The following is a 20,205-nucleotide window of genomic DNA, read 5'->3' on the forward strand; positions in this document are numbered from 1 at the left end:
GAAACATTAGTTTTGGAACTGGAGAATTATAATTAAGATAGGTGCAAAGCAAATGAAAACGTTACATTGCTTTTAAAAAACCCTCTCCAAAACCTTGTTTCTAGAGCCATGGTATAGTGGCCAGTAAAAATAGAGAAACAGCCTGTTCACAATTCTACCTCTAAAGCAGTAGAATTTTCAGTGGTTCTGGAGGCCTTGCTTGGTCATCCTGCAACCAATTGATTATCGCCATGTAGTATCTCGAAGGCGGGCCTCCTCAGTGGCAGTGCCTACCCTCTGGAACACCCCCCCCCCCCGTGCTGTTTGGGAGGGTGAAATCTGGTATGTTTCAAACGCCTCTGAAAACCTTGTTCACCCAGGCTTTCCCTGGCTTGTAATTAATTGCAATTAATCATATGTTGCTCCTTTTTCCTGTTCCTTGTATTGTTATTGTATTTGGAATTGCTTTGAATAGTGTATTTAAATGTGATCTTAATAGTTATATATGACCCAAATAGAGATTTGATTAAATTAAGCGGTATGTAATTACTACGAATGAAAACAATAAATTAATGAAAAGTAAAATATGGTGACAAAACAAAGGTGAGGAATCTCCACATTGCTTGCATCATATTATTTTATCCTCACCTGCTATGGAAGTTGTAAAATGTCTAAAGTAAGCCTGAACTGTTTGGTGTTTAGCCATGCTTCCTCTGTTTACATTTGCCAAGGGAGTGGGGCGTGCCCCTTAACCAAACTGCAGGAATAAATACTGACTAGAAAAAATATTGGATAAATATTCCCACTACAAGATTGGCTCTCATTTAATGGTTTGAAAGATATCCATTACTGTTGATAGACTTTTGATAATATGTAAAATTAACGAGTATTCAAAACATAGTTTGATATAGAGAAATGATTCCAGATTCTAAATGGAATGTGATTAATGTGAATCACCCCTGAAAGTTTCACATCATGCTGCCATGATCGAGCGTGTGATTCAGGTAGGAAGAGGTTCCTCCTGAAAATTCCCTCAAGCATGGTTCTGATATGCAGTCTGATACTTCAGGGTCTTGAATGTCTCACATAGGTTGTTACGTGCACACAATGTGACCGTAGAAGAAAATAAGAGTGCTTGACAAAACCAGATGAGTTGCCACTCATTCACAATTTCTAATCAAATAACTTAATGTCAAACACTTCCCTGGCATACATCAGGCTTTTCAGCACATGTGTACACAGTATGCAGCAACTCAGCAGGCTGTTGCTGTAGTTGTAGGATTGCAGAGGTATTGCAGTCTTGCTACTGTTATTGGTTGTCATAGTCACAGGTGAAGAACATGGAATCAGTCAATTAAAAACAAGACTGATATTATGTTTGCATCTATTTCATCTCACAAGGATATAGAAAATTGAGATCTTCTTCTCCCCCACCCCCCAAAAGAAGAAGCACCTCCTGCTGCAATAACACATTGAAATGCATGTTGAATATTTCCATAAGACTGATCTGTTTATTTCAGGTTGTGTGGAGAAGCTCTTTTAGGTTTGGGCTATCAGTGTCATATGATTATGCCTATGGCTTTGGTGATGGAATGTTGTTAAAACATTATAATTTTAGAAGGCTCTTTCAAGGCACAGTCCTACAGTGATGATCGTAATCCTTCGAACTTGGAGGCTTATGGTCATCCTATTCAGGGCGAGAGGAATGGCAGAGATGATCTTTGCCTCCCTATCCTCCCACCCTGCATTTTTGCTAGGTGACTGCCTAGCAACAGCATCTTGGAGGGGGATGGAAGGAGTCTGGAGAGGCCTCAGGATAGCTCGTATCCTGGCCTCTCAGTCTCTTCCCCTCCCCGCCAACCAAGACACTCTCTTTCCCCCCCTCTCTGACTTTGCATTCCAGATCTCAGAGGCAGCTAGAGCAGTTCTTTCCATGGCAGCTACAAAAGGGAGGGGGGTTGGCGCTCCCATTCCCAGCTCCGAGGTCAGCACGCATTCTTAGATCTGGGAATCCGAACTATCCTATGAAGCCTCAGATGCTGTCTAGGACCCATAGGATCGTTCCCTAAGTCTTATTAAGTTGTAGAAAATATTTTCATTTAAAATAAATTTAAATGTTCTTTTAATGAAAACAGTTGGCTTACTCACTACATTCTACCAAATTATATGCAAGTGTAAACAAACACCTAATTTTCTATAGGGAGGATCTTCAGTACGCTGTTAACTAATATGTTCACAGCTGTTAACATACTTTTGTTGCAAAGCAAATTAATTGCACTTCACCAGGAATACAGCCACCATAGCAAGCTTCTCCCTGTGTAATGTGTGGGTAGAAATGGGGCGAAATTGTGTGGTTTGCATTTTAATATAAACTGACCTAATTTACATTTCCTGAACCAATGTGTACAGGAATGCAACTATTCTTCAGTTTTTGCGATTCAGTTCTTTGATAAAATAAATGCATATATTACCAAATAGAGTACAAAATTGTGTATATAATTTTATGTGTACTTTAATTTTAATTTAATTTTTTTCACATGGATGCAGAAATGAGATGGAATGAACTTGTGCTTGAAAAAAAAAGTCTATGTTCTAGAAAGACAAATTTGTCCATCCTTATGTGTGGATTACACAAGCTCTTTCCTTAGAATCTCATCTGTAGTATTTTGTTGCAACCACAAGGGGTCATACAATATTTAAAAATCCTCCTTGGATTTGCTCTGATGAAGCTGCTTCAGACAAATAGTGAAGAAGATAGATGTAACATAATAGGACTAATTGTAAAACAAGACAAAAAATAAACAGATTTTGTGTGTGTGTGTGTGTGTGCCATAGCACTAGGAGCTTGTGAAATCTGCTACCAACTTTACCCAAATGTCCTTTTCCTGGTGGACTTTATGCTGAAGGCTGGAGGAACAATCTGTGAAACAGTGGTCATTTCTGAATCATCATTAGCAACGCATTCAAGTTTGGAAGAAATACGTGATAAAGCATTTCCTGACACAGTAGGTAACATCTAATTGGATAATATAATATGCAACAAATAACGTCGCCATGATTCAGTAAGTGTGCTTAGGATTGAGGGGAGATTGAGGGGAGACATGATAGCACTCTTCAAATACTTGAAAGGTTGTCACACAGAGGAGGGCCAGGATCTCTTCTCGATCCTCCCAGAATGCAGGACACGGAATAACGGGCTCAAGTTAAAGGAAGCCAGATTCCAGCTGGACATCAGGAAAAACGTCCTGACTGTTAGAGCAGTACGACAATGGAATCAGTTACCTAGGGAGGTTGTGGGCTCTCCCACACTAGAGGCCTTCAAGAGGCAGCTGGACAACCATCTGTCAGGGATGCTTTAGGGTGGATTCCTGCATTGAGCAGGGGGTTGGACTCAATGGCCTTGTAGGCCCCTTCCAACTCTGCTATTCTATGATTCTATGATTCAGTTAAAACTCTTAAAGCTGAGTTGAACTGGACAGATTGGCAACAGTTCAATAATCTATTGGTTTATAGTGGTCAAAGCTTGGATCTTTGAAATTCAGATCATGAATGTATGGAAATAACTTCTGATATGTTCTTCTGCATCCCTCTCAAAACCAGTGTGATTGGAAGTAAAAGGACAGCCCTAGAAAAGTCGTTTCCTGCTTAGAAGCTAGAGCTTTCAGTTGGAAAACTATCACTGCCTGTGCCTCTCCCTCCTCTCTGTCTAGCATTTTCCATTTATGGACACCTTGAGGGAAATTTCAAACATTTATTTGTCAGAACGGCACCTCTAAGGGCCTTTTGGGGTGAATCCGAAGTCCACTGGGCTTTGGACCTCTTTGGATCTGAAGCACATCAGATTACAAGGTGGTTCAGGTATCCCTGAGAGTAAGAGATTCACCTGCAATTCATGCATAGTCCAAGATGAATGCACCACCCCATGTAGTTTGGTGGTTAATTACTTTGCATATAGAAAGACTGCTGCAATCAAGGTAGATAGTACCAAGTTAGATTGACTAATGATCTGAAGACAGCTTCTATAAGGCAACTCAACTCCTTCTGTTAGACTCTAGGAAGAGAACCTTTGGATCAAACCCATTGACTCTCCCGAAATACTAGGGTAAAACAAATAATGCTAAAAAGGTTTTTTTCAGTGCAAAAATCAGAGTCAATCATCATTTATAGTCAACAGAAGGGATAGCTCACTCTTTTAAATATTGCACTGAGTCAAAGACTGTGCCAATGAACTGACATTCCATCCTCCAGTCCCGAGGGTAACATTTTCCTTTCATCCTTTTTGGTCTCCTCCACTGGTGTTACGCCCTGAACATTCTTGCTGTGTCAGGGTGGTGTCAGGCCAACCATTTACTGGCAGTTTGCATTCAATGGGTATGGATGTTGCAAGTAAAGGTCATTGGGCAAAGTGAAAAAATCTAGCTGTGGAGGCAATCATACATTGACCAGTTAAGATAATACAATTGTCCTTGACTGCCAATGTAAAAGGTTTGTAGAGTAACCTGATTCTTGGACCTTGCCCTGAACCAAAAGTGCTTAGAACTCATACCAAGAACTCTGAAACAGAAGAAGGGCTTGTAAGGTGGAACCGGATGGGATTCCTTTGGATGAGAATGGCATTTATTAACAGTTTTGCAGGAACAAGTATATGTTGCAAGGTACCCACAGTATGTTCCTGGAAAGGAACCTGATCTGAATTCTGCAGTGGTATGTTATACAGCACATTTTGATGATAAATATGGACATGTGCCTCAATATGAGTGATATGAGTACAAGTCATCATATAGTCAGTATAGAGTAGTAGTGACAATGCCAAATCTGGACTGGAGAGAACTGGGAACCGGGCATGGGGCACAGAGCTCTTCAGGAGCTCCATGCCCATCGGGGGTGGGGAGCGGAATCTTTTTTTAAAAAAAACAACGTACCAATGCAGTGCTCATGCGCTCATTTTCAATACCACCCCCACCAAAATGGCGGGCGCGATGTCCTCTTCCTCCTGGGACATCATGCGCTGCATGTAGACTGAGGGGGAGGATCTTGCGATCACCATATCGTGAGATCCTCCCCCTCCCCTCCCTAGGTCTAGACATGCCCATAGAGGAGAATGTGAAATAGATCAAATTGAAGGGAATTCTTATAAAGGCTGAATCTATAGGACATTGAACAAAAAAAGTGCTTTTTGATAAGCACAGGCTTTGTAGCTAGCTTTTCCATTTGTAAAGGGCAGCTTGCTCTAGGCCCTGCCCGAAATACTTGCTTTTGGTAACAGTGGGGCTATTCAGAGAACAAAGAATGAATGCTAATGGGGTGGCTTATGCTCCACTATCCTCTATTTCTCACCCCCTTGAGTTCTCCCTTGGCCCTACTGTGCTTGAGTTAATGCAGCTCAAGGGCTGTAGCAACTCTCCTGCATATTTCAGCATGCACCGGAAAGGAAAGCTCAAGGGGCAGGATATGGACTGGAATTGATTTTGTTTTAAATTACCCAGGGCTCCAGTTAGAGATCTTTCACTCATCCTAGTTTGCTGGAGGGTGCTATAGAGATGTACTCCTCAATTTAGAAAACCTTGAGGAATAATTTATTGCACAGCTCAATTAAATATATTATGGAGACTAAGCTCCATTAATAGTAATTGAATCACCACCCTGATATTTTTAGCTGTCTCTTGTATAATGTTTCTGAAATCTTTTTCTGCTCTGTTACTTTTTATGGAGATATTCAGAGCTATGCCAAAGAATGGCAGTTGTTGAAATAAGGAAAATAAAAATAGGCATATAAGGCAAGGCTGTAATGTGCAGCTGAAATGTGTAGGTGGATATCATCTATAATTTACTCGCAGCATTGCTATGAGGACTGACTACATGCAAAATCATCAGACATAGCTGGCTTTGCAAAGACTTTCCTTTGTATGCTAAGCGTTAGTACTCTGTTCAGCCCTCTAATGCAGAATATATGTACCAACTTTCTAACTCCCAGTATTTTTGTGAAGCAGTTCGTTTGACAGGACAACGAGGAAGCTTTTTTAACAACTTGAAAGCACTTTTTTCTCCATGATTTCTTTTCTCCAGTGATTTGGAAGCATCTTGTTGCCTATAGACATCATTGTTGTGACAAAGGCTCTCTTCCTTTTGTGTCCCCACTTAAGGCGAGAACTGGTGTCGAGTTAATGAGTTAAATTAAGAATTCTGGCATTATTTTTCAATCACGGCCTTTCCATATGTTGGCTTGCATAATGAAGTGAGGAAAGAATCTCTGTTCTTCCCATTCCTATTTTATCATGCCTCTGGAGCAGTTTCATCAAATATACAATACAAACATTAGCAGCCTATCAGTACCCAGCCCACACATGGAAAACGTAGGTAGTTAGGCTGAACCACATATGGGAGAAGGTGTGTGTTTGTGTGTGTGTAATTGCAGATCTTCTAGATCAGTTTCATTTCATTTTATTATGTGTGTCTCACTCTTGTTTACAGTAAAATCAATGCAACATGATTCTGCTGCTTGGTTTAAACATTTGCAACAGGGGTTTGTCTCACCGTATTTGTAAAAGTCAACAGGAGGGAATCACACCCATAATGGAAGATAAGTGAAAGTGTGATGCTAGAAGTATAGCATGTGCATCTAGGGCTGTCTTGATCCCTCATGTAACCCAGGTAGTCACTAATGGTATAATATTGTTGGAGGAGGCTAGGGCTTGTACTGGAGGTTGAATTTCACTTTGACCTTGGTGATGGGGCAGCATCCTCTAGCTGCACCTCAAGGCAGCAGGTTGGCTGAGAGGGTACAGGTCAGGCCATGTAGAACACAGAGCTCTGTCCTTCAACACATTGCTACCATTCCAAACCCTCAGCATCGAGTGCCTGAGGTGGCTGTTTCATTTTCCCTTATGGTAAGGCTGGCTTGGGTGAAGCAATGAAGCATGATATGATCCAAGAACTGTGCCTCAATATGCCTTACAACATTGCAAAGGATCCTGGGATACATCTGGGATACATTTGATTTTCCACAATGTCTTCATTTTGCTTGCATCTGATTGCACAACAAAAACACTCAAAGAAGAGCAATGGTTTGTTCGTTCATTTGAAACATTTCTATAGTGTCCTTCATCAAATCGGATTCCAGGGCAGTGTACGGTAATGTTGACAATAAATTATTTAAAACCTAATACAATAAACACGAACACATCAGAGAACCATAATAAAAGACAGCAAATAAAAACATTTTCTTCTTTTGACTGTGTCCTGGAGCTATTTTTTTTAATGCATTGTGAGAATGAAATTAGTTGTACTCTGCATGAAAATACAATGCTGATCGAGTCAAATATTATGATGGAAAAAATTGAGATGCAAGTCTATGCAGAAAATTACCAATTAACTTTGTATTCAGAAGTCTTATTAATGGGTTTAACTTATTTTTTCTAGTCACCCATGAGTACTGGCACAGCAGTTGAATTAAATCCCGAACAAAAGCAGTTCAAAATTAAGCCATTTCTTTGGCACAGCCTTCTTGTTTGGGTTTGTGTACATAACAGCTGCTCCGAAATAGATGAAGTGCTCAAGCATGTCCTATTCTATAAGGAACAGCTTCATCAGAAAGACTGGTAAGGACAACCTTATAACTTAATGTAATCTTTATGGAAATAACCTTTGTGCTGAGATGTTAAATAACCTTTATGTTTAAATGTTAATCACCCTAAAATCGCCTGTCAAATAGATTTATATATTTTTTTCCAGAAGGAGAAGCAATTTATGTACTTTGTATTGCTTCAGTTTATCAATAAATTGTTTTTGCCTTTTTGGCTAGAAGCACATACATAGATTTTTTTACCAGTGGACTTTCATTAAATTATGGTTGTTATTGATAGGAACTTCCTTTCAGCATTTCAAGATGCAGTAATTTCCCCATAACTAAGCAGCTGCAATGAAATGTGCTATCCTTCTGGGACAGGTACTTGGCTTCAATTTTGGGTGCCCTTTATATGCAAAGTGTAATGTAAACTAATTCCGAATGCCTACAATTAATTTTATACTAGAACTGATAGCGTCTGCTAATTGAAACCTCAACAGCTTGTAATTGTGGATTGCATTCATTGGAGCTCTCCATTATGCTTAATTTTAAGCCATTTTGCCAAGAAGAATCTTATTGGATAAATATAGTTATGCATTTATGCAACAGCTAGTGATAAAAAAACCCAAAAACCTAGCTCTGCAAATTAGGCTTCAGAATCAGATATGATCTTTTTGAAATTTGCAGACATTAAGCTTATGTAAACCTAAGAGGGTTGGAATCATGGAAGAAAGAGGTAAAGTTGTCCTTGAGTGTTAGAGTGCCTGCGCTCAGACAACACAATAGTCAACTCCATGGTTTCTTATCAATAGGGTACTCCCTACATGTCATGATTATAATCAACCGTGGTGTGGATTAAGGCCAGTGTCGAGTTGACTATTAGTCAACAGTATGTTTGATTGACACATCCCCTGCCCCCTCCCCCCAATCCTCCCGCATGGTATCCCATCAGCCATTGCTAGTTCTGCTGGCTGGACTAGAGCAGCAGCCACCACTTTGGCCACTCTTGCCAGGGGACATTATAGTCGCCGAAAATAACCAACTGTGTGTGATGAAATAGTCAACGGTGCCTGACACATGACATGATAACCAATGGTTGTTCAAATAATCAACTCTGCACAGCGTTGGTTATTAGTGTTGGTTATTTTGGCCAAATAACTAGGGGTGTGCACGGACCCCCCACTCCGCTTCACTTTAAGATCCGCCATTTTCGGATCGGCCCGCTCCGCCCCGCCCCCACTCCACCTGTGCCCACTCCGCTCCGCTCGGAGCTCCGGATCCGGATCGGAGCTCTGGTCCCCCCCCATAGGGGGGGTTACCGGGCCCTGCCGCCATCGCCGCCCATGTGGCGACGGCGGCAGAGCCCGGTAAGGAGGAGGGGGGCCTTACCTGCCTCCGTCCGTGGTCACCGTCTTCAATTGAGCCCGCGGTTCCACCAGAAAGTCTGGGCCGCAAGTGCGGCCCAGACTTCCTGCTGGAACCACGGGCTCAATTGGAGACGCTGATGGACCGCGGACGGAGACAGGTAAGGGAGAGGAGGGCGGGGGGCGTTACCGGGCCCTGCTGCTGTCGCTGCATGGGCGACAGCGGCAGGGCCCGGTAAACCCCACTTACCTTTCCGGCGGAGCTCCGGATCGAGGCGAAGGATCTGCCTTCACCTCGATCCTCTTCGCCATGCTCCGCCGGCCCCCCAATCCTCTTCGCCTCCGCCTTAAGGGCAGGCGAAGCCCCCCGATCCGCTACTGCTTCTCCGGTCCGATTAGAAGCGGAGCACATCCCTACAAATAACCAACTGTAGTGTGAAAAAGTCCTGACAGATGACACAATAACCAACTGTTGACTATTTAACCCACTATTGGGTATCGTGCCATCTGAACTTAGTCAGTGTCTTTGTTGTGTTTAGTCATGTGGTGGAGTCCCAGCTCAGGCAATGAGACCATAAGTAGTCAACTGTTTCCATACTTCGTTTCAAGTTCAGAGTAAGGAGACTGTAGGATGGGTTGGGCAGGATTGCTGGAGGTAACATAGTTATTTGCTCACATAGGTGGCCAAGCCTATATTGAGCTAATGAACCTGCAGATTTCAAGTAGTGATTTTCACCTGAAGAAAAGTAGGTCAGAGCAGTTCAGGTCATTTCCCAGGAAATATCCATCCCTTTCCTTGTTTTCTGTCTCAGTTTACACAAACAAATGAGACTGGCGAAAATTCTGGAGCTATGAGCATATCTAATTAAAGGATATGATTTGTTGTTGGAGGTATAGCAAAACCTAATACCCAAATAGGCATAACCAATATTAACACCCAGATTTTAAACATTTGTGCCACTATTATTTGCCTATAACATTGCTGATGCCACATAAGTGTAATGCATTGTTGAATTGTGTGCTGATGTAGCAAGACATAGAATTCGGCTGATAAATCTGTTCCTGAAATTCCATCTGTCCAGAAAATGTGGCACTTTCTGACTTAAAACAGTGGTAGTTCACAGCTATCGTGGAGAAGCCGTTCTTAAATCTGTCACATTTAACTTGGAGTAACAAATTAATGTAGGGGTATGTTAATCGTGTATATGTAAACCACTGATGTAATGGATCATGGACTCTGAAAACAAGCCTAGGGGCCTTGGTCACTGTATCAACAAAGCTGCTGGCCTAATATCATTGCATTGTTAGCACCACCACTTTCGGTGGCCAGAGGACCAGAACTACAACTAGCAACCTAGCAAAAATCATGGTACACAAGGAACTAAGAGGCGTCCATCTGACCCCATAAAACTACTGGGTCCTATTTGAGCTTGTTGCTTGGATATAGAGTACCTCCCACCCCCTTGCTTGTCTGCCTGCTGAATCATCTGTCGCCTCCAAGCCACCAGATCTTACAGTGTCTTTTAACACTAAACGGTGTAAAAATCCACTACATCAGCAGAGCATTCCCAACAAAGAAAGCTTCAGGATGACGACAAATTCCCAATACGTCTCCCGTGTCAAACCTTAGATTGTAAACTCTTGGCATCAGGGACTTTTCTTTGTGTTCATTTGCTCTCTAAAGCACAATGCACACTGATAGTACTATATTAGTGCATGGATTTATAAGAAATAGATACAAGTAATGAGTAAAAGTAATTTGTTATTGCTGATTTGGAATCTGCTATATGTGTATTGTTTCAGGAAGGGTGAGAATTCACACTTATTTGTTTCTGTTACTTATTTATTGACTGATTAGGATGTGTTATCCTTGGTATTCTGCTTAAATAAAAAAGATGACCCATTCTCTGATAAATTTATACTCTAAGATAATGATCCTGAAAATGCTAATGTTCATGCAGCGTACTGACGTCAAGGAGTCTACCCATGAATGGATACTTTCAGGATCTATCATCTAAAGGCATCCCAGGAGTTATTAGATTATTAATAGTGATCTTTTTGTCTGAGGCATTGAGCTTAACTGTCGCCAACAGCATAATACAATGCATTTTTGTTAAATGCGTAAAATGAAATGATTCAAAAATATAGCCATTCCATTCCATGCCTCTGCTGTTTTCCCCCCATCCCCCTTCTTTTTACTGCTGTCAGCAAGTGCTAAGTCCTTAGGGAGGGTGTTTGAGCTTCAGCGGTGCCCTTTTTTCCTTTTCTGTCTGTGAAGTCAAACTTAAATTTGCTTTTCAGAATAAAAAAAGTTGCTTTAATGTGTGGATCACTAAATCAAACCACATCTCAGATTTTAATCGAGCATTTCAAAGATTCTAACCTTTGCTACTTAAAAATGACAATAAATAGGTGAAGAATATAAAGAGCTTGCTAAACAAATGAAAATAATGGGCAGTATCCAATACTGTTGCTGTGCTTCTGGTGTTTCTATTGTGCTAGCAGGACCCATCACAAGCCCACCAGGAACTAGTATTACCGATAGCAACCCTAGAATTGAGCATTTTGGCTTGTTTCCGATTACTACAGGATTTGGTATCTTCCTATTGCACTATTGATGGGTCCTGCTAATGTATTGGCAGCTTTGGATACTGCTGAAGGTATTTTCAGATGTGTTTTTCCCCCCAAAGTAACCTGCATAAATTCTTTAAAAGCAATCATGTTCTGAAGTGGGGATAGCGCTTGGTGAATGTTGAAGAGCAGAGTTCCCACTCCCAAGACAGTTCAGCAGTTTCATGAGCTGTTTTTGCCATCGTGTACCATGACTTTACATTAAAGATCACCGCATGTGTTCCTTGGGTGTATGTGTGTAATCATGCACACACATAGACAAGGAGACATGGTAAGAAGTGTGTCAGGCTTTGCCGGCTGACTGAAGCTGAAATGTGCTGACTGCAATAAAACTCTTGCAGATAAGCCGGGGTAATAAATCCGAAAGAGGGAGGGCGAGACTGTATGCAGGCCTTGGAAGTTTACCGATTCAACGAAGTTAATTCAATGAGGCAGAGAAAAGTCCTTTTCCAATCCAGAGTCCAAAATCTGAGGAATTCGAGGTGTAAAGACTCCGGGTCTAGGACCAGGCTGATGAGATCCGGCATGTAGATACAACGTTGTTTCTTCTGCAATTGTCCTGTGCCTTCTCGCTGCTTTTAAATTCAGCATCCTGGAGCAGCTGCTGGCAATGAATCCTCTGTCTTCAGGGAGGCTTTCTGTCTTAAACGGACACTCACTCACTTTCATTGTGCTTTTACATGAAGCCTCCTTCATTCCACTGTGGTCAGTGGAACCTTGTCCTCTGAATCAAACAGAGAGGCTGAAGCAGGGCATCGATGCTTATTAGTTAGCTTATCGAGCTGCTTCTGTGCTAGTCCCTTCACAGAACCCACAACCTGCCATTCTCCTTTGTCCTCAGAAGAATCTGAGGGAGGCGTGACAAAGTGGAAAGAAAAGTGAGATAGACACAACCCAAAAAGCGCAGTGTCTGTATTTATTTAGATCATCTGTCCGTTTTAATGACCCCAGCACTTCCTCTTCCCCTAAATCATAATCTGAAGTTTATCTAATACAAAAAGTAAATAGCAGTTTATACTGTACATATCTTCTTTATGGGAGGTCCTCCAATTTGGTAAGCGTATTAGGAAAAGCTCAATACACCAAGTAACACCCCCCCCCCCATGAAACACCTTTATCCCATGAATTAAATAACGAAGGATACAGAAACGATACTATTCAACTACTAGCATAAACACTCTTATTCAGTTCAAAATCAAGAGATGCACAGTTCTAATGTAGTGGTTTCTGAGCTCATGTCCTATTCCTATAATTCAGATATTAAAAAATTCAGAAAGTTGCATTAAATACATTAAGGGAATGCATTTAACTCTTTCCTAGAATTAGATGAATGGTTTTGGTTGGATCCAAGAGCTTTTGTGACGAGGGGGCACTGTGCAACAATTTTTATTTTATTTTTTGGTCATCTGTTTCATTTTTCAGGACTTTGGTGAATGCTGAACCACGCATCCACTGCCTTCCCTTGTTGTCAGTGAGCCCTCCTGGAATCATTTTTCATTTCTTCACACAGCCAGAGTTTGTTCTGTTTTTTTCTAAAACATTCCTTTCGTTTCCTTTCTAAATCTATATGTGAGTTAATGACTTCTGGTCACTCTTTCTGAAAAGCATTTTTTTCCCTAGAATCCCAGCCGTATGACTAACCCTGAATGAAAAGAAAATGTTGCCATAGCACCATTAGGTTGCCATAGATTGCTGACATTGATGAATCATTTTTATTCATATATCACAGAGGAAGCCTTGGGATAGACGTGGACAATGGAACTGAAAGCCTTTTAGAAAGAGGCCATCTCAGGGTTGCAGTTAAATAGTCATAGCTATAAAGGCCAGCATCTGCATTTTCCGAGGGCTGAAGAGAATTTTTTTTAAAGACAGCTGTCCCTAGAATTAATGTGCTAATTGGATATTTGGGAAGCCACATTGTTTTGCAATGGAGAGGTATCTGCGTAATAAGTCATGACTTCTATGAAGGCTTATGTGGATAGCTTTAATGCCCGTTTTATAGGAACACAAATTTTCTAAGGTTTGTGGTTTGGGAAGCCAAAAATGTAACATCCTTTAAAATGCCTTTCCAAACCTTGCCTTTTTATACAGGCTTTCTCTGGGCTGTAACTACTGCCAGGTTTATCTTGGTTTTATATAGTAAAACTTTTAAAGCTTTTTATTACATTCTGGCTTGCTGTAGACAAGTCATTATTACATTCTGCTTTCTGTATTTTATGGTTTTAATTGTGTCCAGAGAGCCTCGGCTATTGGGCAGTATAAAAATGTAATGAAATAAATAAATAAATAAATAAATACCATTTTAACAAATGCTAAATATTTTATTTATTGTTGTAATGCTCCATGTGTGATTTGCGCTGTTATGTATATTACACTCTATTGACCTCATTTTGGTGACATTTCTGTTGAATTGCATTGTGGTGTCTTAATTACATTTTTAATTTGAAACTCAAAAACATCTGCTAGAAATGCCATGGATTCATCATAGACCACATGAGACTTAAGTGATCTGGATAGGCATTCCACTTGTAACATCCATTGAGACTTTGATTTTATAAATGTTAATTATCTGAAGAAAATTATCACACACACACACACACACACATATATATATATATATATTCACACACACATACATATATATACACATATATACTATACATAGACACATTTTTTAATATATAATAGTTACCTGACTAAACTAAAGAAATCTTAATTTAGCCAGATAACCAGCTAAAGGTGCAATCCTATGCACGTTTAAACAGAAAGAAATCCTATAACTCCCAGGATCCTCCAACTAGCAAGGGTGAATAGGGAATGCTGGGAGTTACAGAACTTTTTTTTCTGTCTAAACATACGTAGGATTGTGCCTTAAAAATTACAATTAATTGTCTAGCAATGTAATCCTATGCACATCTACTTAGTAGTAAGTCCCACTGAGTTCACTGGGGCTTATTCCCAGGTATGTGGGAATATGGTTGCACCTGCTGGCCTGGTTCACACAGTCAAAGCAAGCCTTGGTGGTTTGTTTTGAGCTGTGGCATGTGCCAGGTGTGATTTGCTATGAGCCACAGTGAGTGCCAGGCAGCATGGCTTGTTGAAGGATTAAACAACCCTCAAATAACCATACAACATCCCATGGGTTATTTGAGGGTTGTTTAACCCTTCAACAAGCTATGCCATCTGGGTTGGGACAACACGATAAGCTTCAGCCGGGCAGTGATGATGCAATTTGTGCCTGGCACACGCTGCAGCTCACAGCAAGCCACTATGGTTTGTTTTTGTAGTGCAGTGGGTTTAACTGTTGTCATATAACTTGGGCAAATCATGAATTTTATACATTGTGGCACACTGGTTATGTAGAATAAGTTTAATATGTGAGGCGCTACTTAGCACCAAGCTAGACTTTATAAATGAAAGAAAGCTGCTACTGCTCCATGCCTCTCTACTGTTTCTTCCAACATCTAACACCAAAAATGTATGATGTGACATCATTGCATGGTCCCTCTCTGCACCAGCCAAAGATGTGAGGTGGGAGTGGAAAGATGCAAATTGTGATGATGTCATACAATTGTATTAGACATTACAAGAAAGGAGTAAAAGGGACATGGAGAGCTGGCAGCTTCATGTGAATTATAATGTCTGTTTTGCTCCTTATATCTATTGGCATCTCTAGTCTATTACTCTATTCTGATTGGCGGCAGCTTTCTGGAGCACACAGCGGAAAATGGTTCCAAGATCTGTTATCTGTGACTTTTTAACTGAAGATGCCAGGGATTAAATGTTGGGCATGTGCTCTCAAGTGTCAGGCCTGAGCGATAAGCAGCAGTCAGAGGAGAACTAGCAGGAAGGAGCTGCAGCAAGGAGTCAGAACTGAAGGATCAAGCCAGGACTCTGAGCTGAGAACACACTGGCTGGATTCAGACAACATGATAACCCACACTCAGGGGTTGAGTACAGGTTAAGTGTGTGTTGTCATTGAACCCTAGGTTGTGACTGAACCATGGGGTTCAATCATATATTTAAAAGAGCTAGAACGTCTCTCATTTTACTTCACGTACTTTTCTCATAATGCATTCTGAATTCATCATTAAGTTTGTTGACTTCTTCCCATGGTTTCATCTTTTAGTTTTATTATGTTTCTTTTTCAAACTCTGGCCTTAATAGCAAATGTCTAAAATGTGTATTATGTGAATAGTATTTATATTAGGAGATTTTTATTGTTGACATTTGTGAATTTATTAGTGTGTAATTTTTCCTTAATAAATAAGCTGAAATGATCCCACCAATGTTGTACTAGTCACCTTCTTCAGTTTTCTTACTGGAGAACAAACAACCTTTGATTATAGGATCCTTCATTTAGGGCACAATTCTGTGCGTTTTTAGACAGAAAAAAGCCCTACATCTGCCAGCAATCCCCAGCTGGCATGACTGCCCAATAGCTGGGGAATGCTGGGAGTTGTAGGATTTTTTTTCAGTCTAAATATACATAGGATTATGCCCTTAATTATGATAAATCCTTACTTTATTTCTAATCTAATTAGCTCAATAACTCCTCTGTCATCACCTACTAGTACTAGGCCTCATAATGGAGGACAAGCTGCCCTAAAGTTTTTCAGAAGCACTAACATGAATCTCCTTGCCCCCATCACATTAATTGAAAAAAGAGCACTATCTACAAATTGGATGAATAAAGTAAATAGTAAATGGAATAAATAAGCTGATAATAAGAGCATTCAAAAATATGAAGAGCTTGGCTGGATCATACCGAAGGTTCATCCAGTCTACCATTCTGTTTCCAGCAGTGAACCAGATGCTGGCCAGATACTAAAACAATCTATTTCCATTGAGTTGTATCCAGTGGTGTCTGACTGCCAGCATAATTAACAGCTGGCAAAGTAGATTTCCCTCTCCTTCCTGCAGCCACCTGTGTGCTCCTATATCTGCTCTGGACTGTATGGGGATGTTCTGGAGCAGATTTGGGGGGCACGTAGGGGGATGGTTTCTACAGCTGCTTGCAGCACCATAATTACATGTGATGGGGGATATTTTATGCCAGGAAAATATTACAAAGCATGATAATGTTACCATTGGTGTAGTAGTGATTCTCCGCCATGGCAGCCATCTACACTGACACAAATAGTTAGTACCTGGATATAAATGAAGTGAAATCCAATTATTGTGACATAACGGGTTTGTCAGCTACAATGCTAAGGTCATGCCCTGTGGCTAGCTTTCTATCTTTTTGAAGAAAACACAAATAGTTGAATTATAGCAGTGTCCTAGCCGTCAAGTCTCATCTAACTGATGAACAATATCAAAGTTAAATAGAGACTCTGCATGCCAGTTTATCTGAGGAATTTATATTCCGTTTATTTGACTGGAAGCTTGACACATTTTAATGGATTGATAAAATTTTGGTGCCAACATTTTAAGTACAGAAATCCTCCCAGGGATAGGATGATATGACAATGTAGGGCCAACTGAAATTTAATCCTATACTGAAATAGGGTTCTTAAGGGCCTTTTCCATTGGGATACAACAGGGGTTGCTACACCAACCAAGGAACTTCACCCTACTTGGTGTCCCCATTATTGGTGAATTACTTGCTACCATTACTTGGTTTGCTAACTGGAGTTGCTGATAAAGATCTGTTCTTGCCCCCCAACAAGCACAACCATTTCATATCCTTCGATGTGTAGAATGTTGGGATCGATGAATCTGTCAGTTTCACTTACTCCCGCATTTGGTTGTTTAAAATCTGAGGTTCTTCCCATCCTGTTGATGAAGACATTTGAGAATTTTGATAAGTTCTTACAATAACAATTTTTTAAAAATAAACTGAACAAAATTCTCATCCATCTGCCGCAGCAAAATTCAGTGGGTACAGCTCCTCCCAGCGCAGAGAGGACCACGTTGTACCTGCCTGTCACATAGCTGTTAAAGATAAGGAGCTTGTCAGAAAAAAGAGGTGGAAACCTAATTCAGTACCAAAGGAATGATTTGAGTACAGAGAGATTCAAACCAGAAAACTGTTCAGAATGAAGCACTCAAAGGAAGCTTTGTGCCTAGATGGAAGAATCTATCAGTTTTGCTTTCTCACTTATTTATTTTTTAAAAAAATCAAGCTCTTTCCATCGTGGTTAAGAGGAAATTAGCAAATTTCAGTAAGTTCATATACAAAAATGAACCAAACAAAATCCCTACCCATCCCTAGTGGAAAGTGGCTCTAAAAGGAATATAGTAGTCAAGGTCTGTCATACGCTATTTTGAGTTACTTGCCCCTTGACAAAACACTTTAGCTGAATATATTGCTTTCCCTTTTTGGGACTATGCACTCATCCACTCCAGTTCTCAAGCCTGCACCTCCTACAGTTTTCCAAAAATGCTTCACACCATGGTAAGCCTTTGCACTCGTCATAGCAGCCTTTGCACTCGTCATAACATTTATTGCGCTATCACTATAAGTGTCCAGCTCTGATAAAGTGTTTGTAAGATAGTGATGCTGCCTCTCTAAAAAAGTACCATTAGTCTGCAAACAGTCTGCATTTCAATCAACATATAAAAGCTGTGACTAAGGCCTGATTTAACAACAACTATGCCCCATGAAAAGGGCTTGTCGATGTAGCTGCTCCATCCTTCCACCATCTTGTTGAAGTATGCTTACTGTTGTGTGCTGGCCCATTAACATTCAGTGTCAGCATGGCAATGATTTGTGGCCCAGATAGCTTTGTGGCTGGTATACTAACAGTTATATGTGTGGGGCAATGCATGCAGTATGCACATCTGAATAAGGTGGAAGCCATATGGAATGTTTACACAGGTAAGCATTTTTCATGGGACATTGTTGCATTTAAATCAGGCCTCAGATGTCTAGATGTTTGTTAATTAAGTCCAAAAGAAGTTAGTATCTTTTAATAGAAATTAGTTGGAGTAATCAATGAAACACATTCTTTTCAATTTGAAAAAACAAAACAAAGAAATTGGAGCCAATATTTGTCCTTTCTGTCCTGAAATATCTAGGTTGGAATCAGTATTGGGTTTGATGATTCTTGGAGAGACTGCCAAATTAAACATGTCCTGCCTGAAAGTTTTAATGGACCTTGTGAGAGATTTTATTTCAAGCTCTATGCCTCCTCAGAAGCAGGTAACAGCCGGGCTAATTCGGATGTAGAAGAAAATGTGCTTGTGGAAAATACTAAATTGGACAGAACCAAAGAATTTATTTTCTTTACTGTTTGTCCTTGAGGTTTCTATTGATCTCAGGATTCTACCTTGGGAAACTGGATAAACAGACCAAGTTGAATAAACTTGAAATGTAATTCTATAGCCCAGTGCATTTTGAGTTATTCTTGTGGGACTGACTTGGGTATAAGCCCCATTGATCACACTGGTGATCAGCAGAGGTGGTGAATGTGCCACCCTCCAGATGTTGTTGTCCTGGCCAGCACAGCCAATGATGCGGAATGATGGAAATTGTAGTCCAATAACATGTGGAGGTTTGCATGTTCCTCATTCCAGGTTCAAGCTGTAAGGTGTGTTGTAAAAACTATAGTGGATCAATGTTCTTGTGGCACTGAGTGGAGGTATATAAATATGTGAACAATTATGACATTTAATTGTTTACATATTTATATACCGCTGCTCAGTGATGCACTTAGGTAATTTGAGAATCTGGAATTAATGGTCATATAGCAAACCCCTTATGATGGAAATGTGGTTTACTTAATGCAAAATGTAGTAAGCCAGCCTTACTGTGTTTGAGGCCCTGCTTCTCATTCTCCTGATTGGGACCCTCAAAGGTCCTGGCCCTGAGAGCACCTCTGTTCCTTTCTTAGAAGTGTAGCCTTGTCACTGACATGGTAGATATTTGTTTAAACTGTAGTATTTCTTCCTATAGCAAAAGAGTAGTGAGAACTTCATATGCTGGCACTGGCAAGTGGGATTCGTATACACCAATATACTGAGAGAAATCTGCTTACATGGCATTAGTACTGATTTGCAAAAAACGGCTTTTCTTGGATTCTGTTATTGTGTCAAGGAACTGAAGGAGGACAAAGAATTAAGAGGGGCAAGTTTTCTTGATCTTTTGTGCTACTGCCCTTCACCAGATGACTGTAAGTACCAAAGAGGCAAATTTATTCCTATATGTTGTGTATATGTGGAAGTATGGAGACATATCTTTAAAGCATTGTGTATATATCACAAACAGCTTGAAAGGTTTTTGTATATTTCCTACTGTGTGTACACTGAAACTCTTAACATCATGCCTGGTTTTTTTTATTAAAGGCAAATTTCTGCTTCAAACCCCCCCGGGTGGCTTGAATAAAAATAGAGTTTCTTGTCTGATATGAATGTTGCAATCCTAAACATACTTACTAGGGATTTAATGGGGCTTATTTCCAAGTAAATATGCTTCTGATCAAAGGTAACAGAAAATCTTCATGGTGGTACAAGCTTACCAGATCTCAAGCACACAAAAATGCACACCGGAAATTTACAAGGCTTACCTGTGTCACCAGAAAACAAAACAGAACATTTTCATCTTCATCTTATAAGAAGGGACAACTAAGGGTAGACTCCAGTTAAATTGGCCTTTAAAATGTAGCTCATACAGTAAAATACAATACAAAATAACAGACAGTGCAGGAGTAGATAAAAATATAT

The 20,205-nt window shown here is 40.4% G+C and overlaps 1 protein-coding gene across 1 annotated transcript in view; it reads left to right on the plus strand.

Annotated features, from left to right (window-relative positions):
* The window catches only part of TMEM232 (transmembrane protein 232), a 147,860-nt gene that overhangs the window by 42,726 nt on the left and 84,929 nt on the right, over positions 1–20,205 (plus strand). Inside the window, exons 7-10 of the mRNA XM_063129540.1 lie at positions 2,815–2,984; positions 7,399–7,577; positions 18,562–18,685; positions 19,439–19,655. Of these exons, the coding sequence (XP_062985610.1) occupies positions 2,815–2,984; positions 7,399–7,577; positions 18,562–18,685; positions 19,439–19,655 (690 nt within the window). The remainder of the gene's footprint in view (positions 1–2,814; positions 2,985–7,398; positions 7,578–18,561; positions 18,686–19,438; positions 19,656–20,205) is intronic.

The sequence above is a fragment of the Elgaria multicarinata genome, chromosome 6 (assembly GCF_023053635.1).
Source record: "Elgaria multicarinata webbii isolate HBS135686 ecotype San Diego chromosome 6, rElgMul1.1.pri, whole genome shotgun sequence".
NCBI lineage: Eukaryota > Metazoa > Chordata > Lepidosauria > Squamata > Anguidae > Elgaria > Elgaria multicarinata.